The sequence below is a fragment of the Euphorbia lathyris genome, chromosome 1, assembly GCF_963576675.1.
Source record: "Euphorbia lathyris chromosome 1, ddEupLath1.1, whole genome shotgun sequence".
In the NCBI taxonomy this organism is placed as follows: domain Eukaryota; kingdom Viridiplantae; phylum Streptophyta; class Magnoliopsida; order Malpighiales; family Euphorbiaceae; genus Euphorbia; species Euphorbia lathyris.
In genome coordinates, this window is record NC_088910.1 from 127,823,845 (window position 1) to 127,834,479 (window position 10,635).

The 10,635-nt window shown below is 32.5% G+C and overlaps 1 protein-coding gene across 1 annotated transcript; it reads left to right on the forward strand.

The window, feature by feature from the left end:
- Positions 1-6,255: 6,255 nt before the first annotated feature.
- Positions 6,256-10,064, forward strand: LOC136210962 (uncharacterized). The gene is made up of 8 exons (XM_066002439.1): positions 6,256-6,515; positions 6,747-7,870; positions 7,961-8,051; positions 8,138-8,295; positions 8,400-8,451; positions 8,914-8,993; positions 9,095-9,188; positions 9,279-10,064. Exons 2-8 carry the CDS (start codon positions 6,779-6,781, stop codon positions 9,827-9,829), a joined length of 2,118 nt encoding a protein of 705 aa, XP_065858511.1. The 5' UTR covers positions 6,256-6,515; positions 6,747-6,778; the 3' UTR covers positions 9,830-10,064.
- The last annotated feature ends 571 nt before the right edge of the window (positions 10,065-10,635 follow it).

The following is a 10,635-nucleotide window of genomic DNA, read 5'->3' on the forward strand; positions in this document are numbered from 1 at the left end:
ATATATAATAGGTTGATTTATTTGTTTAATGATGTTAGTATCATTTTTGCTAGTTGTTCTGCGAATAGTGTTGTCCATGAACTTGCAATGTCAGGACTGATGAAGTGACATACTAGTCCTCTAGATTTTATTGTTCAAACCTTGTATTCTGATTATATTTAATGCATGGTCTTTTCTTTTAAAAAAAACAATATGATTATTATTTTAAATTTTTTTTTAGGGCAAGGGGCAACTACCCCTCCTACCTCTCTCTACCACCGCTACTGATGATCCATTTTTATCAATCCTATCTTAGACACGCTCTTCTCATAAGATAATAAACCACTACGTATTTAATATGTTTTAATAGTCAAGAGTTTAGCAAACAAGATTTTACAAGAAGGATCGAATTCTCCCTATGCCCTCACAAAAATCAAGCGACCTATTCCGAACATCAACATTTTCGACATGTGAAGAATACATGATTGTTATGTTAGGGAGCTATGCATATATAAACTTTTTTCTTTCACACCATCTTGCATCCCAACTCCAATCTTTCGAAAACACAGAGACCGGAACCACTCCTGATAAGAGCGATTCCGGAGCGGTAACCTTTATCTCTTTTAGATGTGGCTAACCAAAAAACAAATCGAACACAGAAAAATAATATAAACAGTAAAACTGAAATGAAAAGAATAGAGTTGGACAAATCTGAGGCATGTATTAGCAGTTTTCTTAAGACAAATATCATCGCTATTGATGATCGTCTCCCAGGATACAACAGATTACGCAAGCGAACTCAAACCGTGTGTAGACTCGTTATCACCGGAGTAGGAAAACAATAACATTTTAAACAGACAAAGAGTTTTTTCAACAACTTATGAATTTGACAATCCATTCTATATAAATAGAACTCGAAAGGATATGTCTTTTCATGAACGAACACGACCGTTCACGACCGACACGACTGTTCATGAAAGGAGGTGTTTGTTGTTATTTAAATTAATATATAATTTTATTCAAAATTTTCCAACAATCTCTACCCTTGCGTGATGTGATTTATGTGATGTCTGAGAGTTTTAGGAAAACCCAATCCACTTTATAAAAACCTGTAATAAACACCACATGCATCCTCTTCCCTCCATCACTGTGTGTGTGTTTTTTTCTCTAGAACTACAACTATATAAGAACTTTTTTCTATTAATGATTCATTAATTACGAGCGAAGAGTTCCAAACTTTGATTTTAGACTTAATACATCATTTGTCCTTTAGAATTGTCTAAAAAGTGTGATTGGTCCTCTGAACTTTTAAAGTATCCCAATAACATCCAACTTATATAAAATGTCTAGTTAGAACATGAACTTGTGTAAAATATAATCAATTGATCACTTAGTTGTAAAAATGTAAGTTAAATACGGAAAGTGTATTGCGCACGTCTTAAAAAAAAGTAAAACGACTAAGATCGGGATATGCAGTTCTGATATTATGGAAGACAAATTTTACAGTTGAACAATTAAGAAATTCCTTTTCAATCTATTATGCGAATTATTATGTAATAAAATTTTAAGACGTGTGCAATACATCTTCTGTATTTAACTTGCTTTTTTTCAACTGAATGATTAATTGATTATATTTTATGTAAGTTCAAGAACTGACTGAATATTTTATACAAGTTGAGACACTATGAATATCATAGTATAAAGGCAAATGATCTATTAAGCTTTGATTTTATCTAAAAATAAAAATAATTCAATTAGATCAATTCACAAAGTTCACAGAATATTAAAACACAAACAATGTAAAAGTGAGTATAACTTGAGTTGGGTACTTATAAAATAGAAACATATCTTTATTTTCGTCATTAAAAATAATTTAATTTTTTATGTGATAAATAATAATTTGAGTATCTAATAGAATCAATTTTAGATATTATTTAAAAAAATCAAAATATCCTACACACACGTTCTCCACCACTGTACCACTTGATTCTATAATAATTTTGAATTTTTTATAATTTTAGAAAAGGTTTAGGTATTGTTTTTTTTTTTTTTTAAAAAAAAAAAAGACATAAATGGGTGTTAAAAAATTTGTGGGAAACTTATAAAATAAATTGCGAGAAACTAAATGACTTTTAATCCGCGAATGAAAGGATAAAAAAGTTAGACTCGCAATTAACTTTAGGAAATAGAAATCTAATTGAAATAAGCGGATAAAGTAACTAGAATTTGGTAGAATTGAAATGCAGTTTACTGAAAAAAAAAATTAATTTGATTGCTTAAAATTCTAATTATAAAGAAAGATTCGAAATTAAAATAGAAATGCAAAACAATTCTGAAATTATAAATTTCTTGATTGACTCTGTTTGGGAAAGTTTGGTTTGATTTGAGTTTGTTTGTTTGTTGGATTAGTTGGGTTTGTAACTTCATTCTTCATTTTATAGTTGCTTCCTTGCAACTGCTCTTTCTCCACGACTGTCATTTTCAAGAACTATCTCTGTAATATCCTAACCCAATATCATATAGATATTGTCTGTTATGGTCCAAATCCAACACATAGGCCTCATGGCTTTAAAACGAATCGACATGTATTGGATTCTTATTTTACTAATAAGTCTCAGTCACTCTCTCTCCATTTCCGATAGGATTTAGTTCATTCATGTCTCCATCGCCATCCCTTAGAGTCGATCATTGTTCAGGCTTTCTATTCCGGCGTCACAGACTTTAAAATAATTGGTTTTTTTTTTCAGACTTTAGAATAAAGAGTTAATTATTATTATAGTAATCAAAAATTAATTTTTTATGCTAGTAAATAATAAAATTGGGCAATTTTATGTCTAATTTTAAAGTTAGATGAATATTATATTAATAAAAGATAAGGTTCAAATTTACTTCTATTGTTTTATATAAAGTGTCGATTTACTCATAATATATAAAATAGTGAAATTTTTATCCTTAATGTTGCCAAACAAGATCAATTTTACTTATATCTAAAAGAAAGTTTGAACGTTGTCAAAAAAAAAAAAAAGTTTGAACGAATTAATTTACCAGTTATTCGACTGCAACATCAGAGTTTCCAAATAAGTTTATTAATAAATGGACTTTTTGTGTGTGTATTTTGATAAGTGATTTATAATTGTTTTATAACATAATAAATATTTTAAACAATTTTATTGCGATTATTTATATTTAACAAACTTAAATATTGATATTTTAATAACTCTGTTACGAATAAAACAAATATTTTAACTTTAATTAATATTAAAAAATTTAATACATGGATAGAATAGTTAGATAACACGTAAAATAATAATAAATATGTACATTTAAATTTTATATTATGTATGAATAAAATTTACTTTATGTAAAAATATTAGGATTAAAATTATAATATTTCTCAATATACACTTTCCTAAAATTAAATATGGAAAATTAAAAGACATTTTTGCTAATAATAAAGTCGAAGTGGACTGATCAAATGTAATTTTACTAATTTCTCGGGAGAAAATTACTATCAGACGGACAAGGAAACAAACGTTTGAAGACACGTCCAAATAACAAGAATTTTTTATGTTATTATTTGATACATATTTTATCGAAAATTTTATTATTCGGTTTTTATGTTATTATTTGATAACATTTGTTTTTAAATTTTTTTTATATGTTATATTTAATTCATTTTAGATAAAAAAAACTAATCGATTTGTTAATGTTTTTTTTTGTTTTGCCATGTATGACACAATTTTTGATAGGTGAAATGTAAATATATTTATAATGTTTAAAATAGTGCAACTAAACATTAGGAGATAATGTGCAAAAATACTTATAACGTTTACATCCAGAAGCAATTTTATCTCTAATGTCTAAAATGATGCAATTTTACCCCTAATATTGACAGTCAAAAACAATTTTACCCCTAACGTTGTCAAGTTGGGTCAATTTGATAAATAATTCATCAAACTGTATTCTCGGTCATGAATCTTGTCATCTACACTTCACATGTGAGTCATTTTATCTTTATTATCATTAACAAATGAGTAGACGTGAATTTAAAAAAATAAAAAATATATTGTATATTGTACGAGTTGGACTAAAAAATTAAAAATATTTCACCGAATTTATAAATATTAATTTCAAATTCTATTATTAAATCATAGAAAATATGAATTTTTTTTAAACGAACTGATATGCAATTGGTGCAAAATAAAAAACAAAATATATGTGTTTTATAATAATGTCTAAAATTGACCAAATTTGCTAACGTTAGGATAAAATTGCTCTTGATTGTCAATATTAAGGATAAAATTGCAACACTTTAAACGTTAGGTGTAAAATTGCAACGTTTTAAATATTAGGGGTAAAATTGCTCCTAGATGTAAACGTTAGAAATATTTTTTATATCTTATCTCATTTTAAAATTTAATCAATTGTCACGTGTATATGCCATGTGTCAAAAATTAAGAAAATTATTATAGTGTCCTAAACTTCCATATCAAATGGAGAACGCCTAATACACATTGTAACATGAGTAGTGTGACGACCCCATATAATTCCATCATTATGATTTTGAAATACGATCACAACAACGCACATGTCAAATTTTAAATTGGAGTTGTCATGTGACATGGAAAACTAGTAAATTATGTAATGTAACCAAAAAAAATTAACAAATCATTTAAATTTTCATTCAAAAGGGGTAAAATGCCACTTATAAAAATACTTCAAAAAGTAAATGTTACTAAATGATACAACATAGGTAAATGACAAAATTTCGGATACGAGATTTAATAACGGTTTAATACATCATTTGCCCATGAATTTATCCAAGAACTTGATTGGCCCCTAAATTTTTAAAGTGTCTCGATAGTCTCTTTAGTTTGCTTAAAATGTCCAGATAGCTCCCCTCAATTTGCATAAAATGTAATCAATTAATCACTTAGTTGCAAAAAAAAAAAAAATGTTGCATGCGGAAGATGTGTTACACGTGCCCTAAAATGTTACGTAACTCACAAAATATATTAAAACATATTAAAAATGAAGTTCTTACTTGTTTAACTGTAAAACTTGTCTTCTCTAATATTAGAATCGCATATTCCGACTTTGACCATTTTACTTTTCTAAAACGCGTGCAATACACTTTTTTGTATCTAACTTACCTTTTTGCAATCGAGTGATTAATTGATTATATTTTATGTAAATCAAGAGGGATATCTAGACATTTTATGCAAGTTGAGTGAGCTATTGGCCCTGCTTGGTAAATAGCTTTTGGGGAGAGGGAGTAAAATTAGAAGTTTGAACCACTTTAGAGGTTTTGACTAGTCAAACCTCTAATAATGATGTTTGGTGAAGAAATGTTTGAAAAAGTTTGTAGGATAAAAAAAAGTAATTTTGATTTTAGGGCAGCTGATTGGATGTCAAACTACGCATGGAGTTTGAGTTTAAGTCTTCACGGGTGTGATGCGCCTCCTGGATTTATGACATTCTTTTTTCTGATTTTTGTGGGGTTGGGCTTCCCAGAATGACCTGTTTTTGGTGTTTTTTTTGGGGCTATCCCCTCCATTGTAACAAAAAAAAAAGTAATTTTGAAAAAATTGGTTTTATGAGTTTTTTCAATTAGCTTATTGATCCATGTCTTTTAAATGACATTAATTACTACCATTTAATCCCAAATAAAGATTTTGTTCTGTTTGGTAAGAAGCTTTTTGGAGTAAAATTAGAAATATAGGTTTTGACGAGTCAAACCTCTAAAAAAAAGCTCATTTTATGAGCTTTTTCAATTATCTTATTGTTCCATCTCTTTTTATGGACATTTTTATCCATAATTAATACTCTTTAATTCGAAATAAATGTTTTATCATGTCCTTATTTGTCATTTTACACAAACAGTTATTCATTAGCTAAATTTTATCAAATAAGTTCACACAATCTGCTAGTCAAATTAACTATCAGCTAATAGCTAATTGCCAAATGGCCTTTACTATATTTTTATTTTTCACTCTAAACAAACAAACAGCTATTACAATTAAATTTTACTAAATAAGTTTAAATAATCTATAAGTCAAAACAATTAATCAGATTTGCTAAACATAATTATTGAAACATTTTGAAAGTTGAAAGGATGAATTAAAAACTTTTTTTAACATCAAAATGATACAATGTATTAAGTTTTAAAAAAAAATAACAAGTAAAATATCGGACCCGAAACGAAACAGCGTTTGAATTCACGGAGTTACAGAAAGGACTGCAAGTCTGCAGCACAAAAACTCACAGACAGTGACGTAGAAAACGGACAGCAAAATTTCTCGGTTCGCACCCTTTGGATCTTTCTCCCCCCTTCTCGTTTTCCTTGTTCGTACCGACACTAAAGCTCACAACTTTTCATCATTACCTCCATTTCTACTTCAAATATTTTTCATTTCTTCTTAATTTAATCACTTTACTATTTTATTTTATCCCAATTTTGCCTCCCCAATTGGAGACGACTTCTCCCCCCTTTGCTTTGATTTCTGGGGTTTGACCGCGATTTCACGGCGACCCAGGTGCACAATCTCTTCTTTTGTTTCAATTCTTTATGTTGTTCGTTTCATTTTGAAGCAATCTCTGTTTGTATATTCTTCTTTTCTTCGATTTTGATCAAATTCAATTTGAACCAACTCCGTAGACTGAAAATTGTTCACTGAGAGATCTGGGTTTTGTTTGATTAATTGATTGATTCTATGTTTTGGATTCGAATTCTATTGTTTAGTAATCGTTTTCCCCAATTTATTCAGGAATTTGATGTGGTAGGGACTTAATTTTAATAATGATGATGGAGGGTTTCAGTGAAGAAAAAGAGGGGTTTTATGATACCCTAGAGGAGATATCTTCTAATGAGGATTCAAGTCCGGATAATAGTTTTTCTGAGTATGAACTTTGGATTAAGGAACCAGAAAGTGTTGAGGATCGTCGTAGTAGGTTCTTAAAGTCAATGGGTTTAAGTTGGGATCGAAATTCGGATTCTCCGGAGTCAACTGATGAATGTATAACCGAAATTGGATCGGGGATTGAGAGAATGATGGATTCTAGTGGGGCTGTATTGAGAACTTCTGGTTCTCGAAACAGCGAATCTCGAATTTCTTTTCAGTCAGTTGAAACTGTTGAATCGTTTGAAGATGTTATAGAAGAGGATAATGTTGTATATAAGATCAGGAATTTGGATGACGGGACGGAGTTTGTAGTCGATGAAATTGGTCGAGATGGATTGCTTAGTCGACTACACGAAGTGGGTTCGAATCAGTCTCTTAGTTTCGATGAATTTCAGAAAGTAATCAATGGTGCATCGCCTTTGATTGAGCAAATGCTGAATGTTGAAGCAAAGAAGAAAGTGAAGAAGACTTGGTTGAAAAAATTGAGAAGATTAAGTCATCCTTCTAGAACCGTTGAGAAGTCCGGTGATTATGAATTGAACGTAGGATCGAAGATACATCGAGTTAAAGTTCATTCATCAAAAAAGAAGTCGAAGGAATTGTCTTCCCTTTACGTTGGGCAAGAGTTTCTTGCACATAAGGGATCAATCTTGACCATGAAGTTCAGCCTCGATGGACAATACTTGGCGACCGGAGGTGAAGACTGCGTTGTTCGTGTGTGGAAGGTGATCGAGGATGATACAGTGGCGGATCAATTTCACTTGTCAGCCAACGATTCTTCGTGTCTATATTTCACAATGAATCAGCAATACAAAATAGCTTCTCTTGATGTGGATAAAATGAAAGTAGACAAAATTAAGAAGCACATATCATCAGACACGACGTGTGTGATTTTTCCGCCCAAAGTTTTCAAAGTAGAAGAGAAACCATTGCACGAGTTTCACGGACACAATGGCGACATTTTGGATCTCTCTTGGTCTAAGAAAAGGGTTAGTAATGCCTATGAAATTATGTTGTAAATTTCTTTTCCTTGGCTTAATGATTCTAATCCGGTTTTATGTTCTCCATATTTGCTGCAGTGTCTACTATCGTCCTCTATCGATCACACAGTTCGCCTCTGGCAAGTCGGGTGTGATAGATGCCTGCGAGTTTTTTCTCATAACAATTATGGTATGCCCCTCGATTTGCTTCAGTCGGATCCCTATTATCCACTACATTTTTTGGCTGTTTTATGTAACTTTGCGTATTGATTGCAGTAACTTGTGTGGATTTCAATCCGGTTGATGATAATCATTTCATCAGCGGTTCTATAGATGGAAAAGTTCGTATTTGGGAAGTCGATGGCTGCCAGGTTGTCGATTATACTATTATAAGGGAAATAGTTACTGCTGTGTGCTACTACCCTGGTGGAAAGGTAGGGAAAGTTCTTTAAAAAAACATACGATCGGTGAATAGAAGTTTTGATCGAAGATTCAGATTGATTTACTCTGAACAAATTCTTTATTTGTAATTTTACAGGGAGGAATAGTTGGCACCATGTCCGGTAACTGCCTTTTCTATGATATCATAGGTATGCATTTCGGTGATTCTTGGTCTAGTTCGAGTAGATCTATATTGCGAAACTAGTTGATTTACGTATATTGGTGTTCTATTGTGGTCACAATGCAAGCTTATGGTAGTTTATTTCATGCTTTTGAATGGTTGAGCGTGATCAATCGGGAAAGAACTCGAACACCTGAAAAGTATCAAAACACGACAAAAACTAAATAAAGTGGAATATGATACTGTTAGTTGGCGGAACGGTAAACGTTGTTGTCGTGTGACCTTCAAGTCTTAGGAGCGGCCTCTTGTCAAAAAATTGGCAGGGGAAGGCTTGCCCCCAGTACACCCTTGTGGTGGGACCCCTCCCCGGACCCTCGCTTACCGGGGATGCATAATGCACCGGGCTGCCCTTATTTTATGATTCGGTTACTTGATGTTGTTGGCTTAGAGAGCTTCCTGACTGAGCTATGTTCGTAATTTTGTCGTGCAGATAATCGTTTGCAACTGAATGCTCAAATATCCTTACAGGGGAAAAAGAAGTTATCAGGCAGGAGGATTACAGGCTTTGAGGTGGTCGAGTTTTTTCGTCTTTCTTGTTAAGACAGCTCGTTTAGTTGCTATTGTTATTTTTCATCGGTTAAAAGCTTACTGTCTATGATATTATCGTTCAGTTCTCTCCAAGCGATCCAAGCAAAGTAGTTGTCACTTCTGCTGATTCGCTAGTACGAGTGCTATGTGGCATGGATGTGATCTGCAAATTCAAAAGTTCGTGTCTATTCTTTTCGGTTTTCGGTTTTCGCCATTTGTCTGACTATTAGCATTGAAAATTTACTATCAATTTGTTTTACCTTTCAGCCTCGAGTATTGGTGTCGGAGCAAACCAAATGTGTGCATCATTTACCTCAGACGGGAAACATGTAATCTCGACAAATGAAGATTCTAATGTCTACATTTGGAACTACACAAGCCAGGAAAAGAATCAACGGACGAAAAGCATTCAGTCTTACGAGAGCTTCACATCTCAAAACGCATCTATGGCAATATCATGGCGTGGCATTGAGAACGAGTCCACTGAAAGCAGCAAAAATAGTCGTGACCATCAGAAACTCCTCGAGGAGTTAGACGATGAAACAATCCAATCTTCGCAGGATTGTTTCTCCCATACCCGTGCATTTTTATGGGATTCTTTGACAAGAGGATCCGCGACTTGGCCTGAAGAGAAACTTCCCGACGTTCCCCCAATTGCTACCTCGCCTAATAGGTTCAAATCGGAGTTCAAGTTTTTGAAGAGCGCGTGCAATAGTATGTTCAGTTCTCCTCACCTCTGGGGTCTTGTGGTAGTAACGGCCGGCTGGGATGGACGGATTAGAACGTACCTTAATTACGGGTTACCTCTTCGCCTCTAAACTCTGGCGATGCGATCGGGATTTTGTACAGTGCTATACCTGGGCAAGTATAGCACTGTAAGTATATATTACCACATTGATAAAGGGGGTAAAACAGAATGTGAACCCTTCACAGTTTTTCATTTAGAGGTTGTGATACACAGTTATATTATTCTTTGATTAGTTTAGTGTTGTAAGCTCAAATTTGAACTCAATTTAATGTATATGATGATTTATGAAAGAGGAATTTTCGATATGTTTTTCCACGGGTAAAAATATATCGACGGGAGCTTGTGTTTCACAAAGATTACTGAAATTTATTTCCTTACGAAAGTGTAACAGAATATTAACGTTATAAGGTTAGCGGGATGGGGAAGGGACTCTACGCGTGACATGTCGCGCAGTGGAGGAGTTTGTGGACTTTAGTTGCGTGCAAGTCGCATAGCTTGGCTTTCAATCAGAAAGCTGCTGTTTCAGTGCCCCCCTCCCCCCTCTTCCTTACATCCAATACCCGAATCCAAATATAACAAATTCAGCCTATGATTACGGGCAACTGCAACCATATCTCACATCAAACACGAGATTTGTATTCTGTGCAGTTCTACAAATGTTGTTTGACTTATTGGCTCGTATATTCTTGGGTTAATTTCAAATAAAATTTCATGGTTTCTGTTTTTTTTTTTTTTCAGATCGTTATCTAACCAGTAAAATTTTCATTTTTCTAAATTTGGCCAATAATAACCTCAAAATGAAAGAATTAAAGTTGTTTATTATCATACATACTATGGAATTACAATTTTTATTTTTCAATTTTGTAGTTTTCTCCT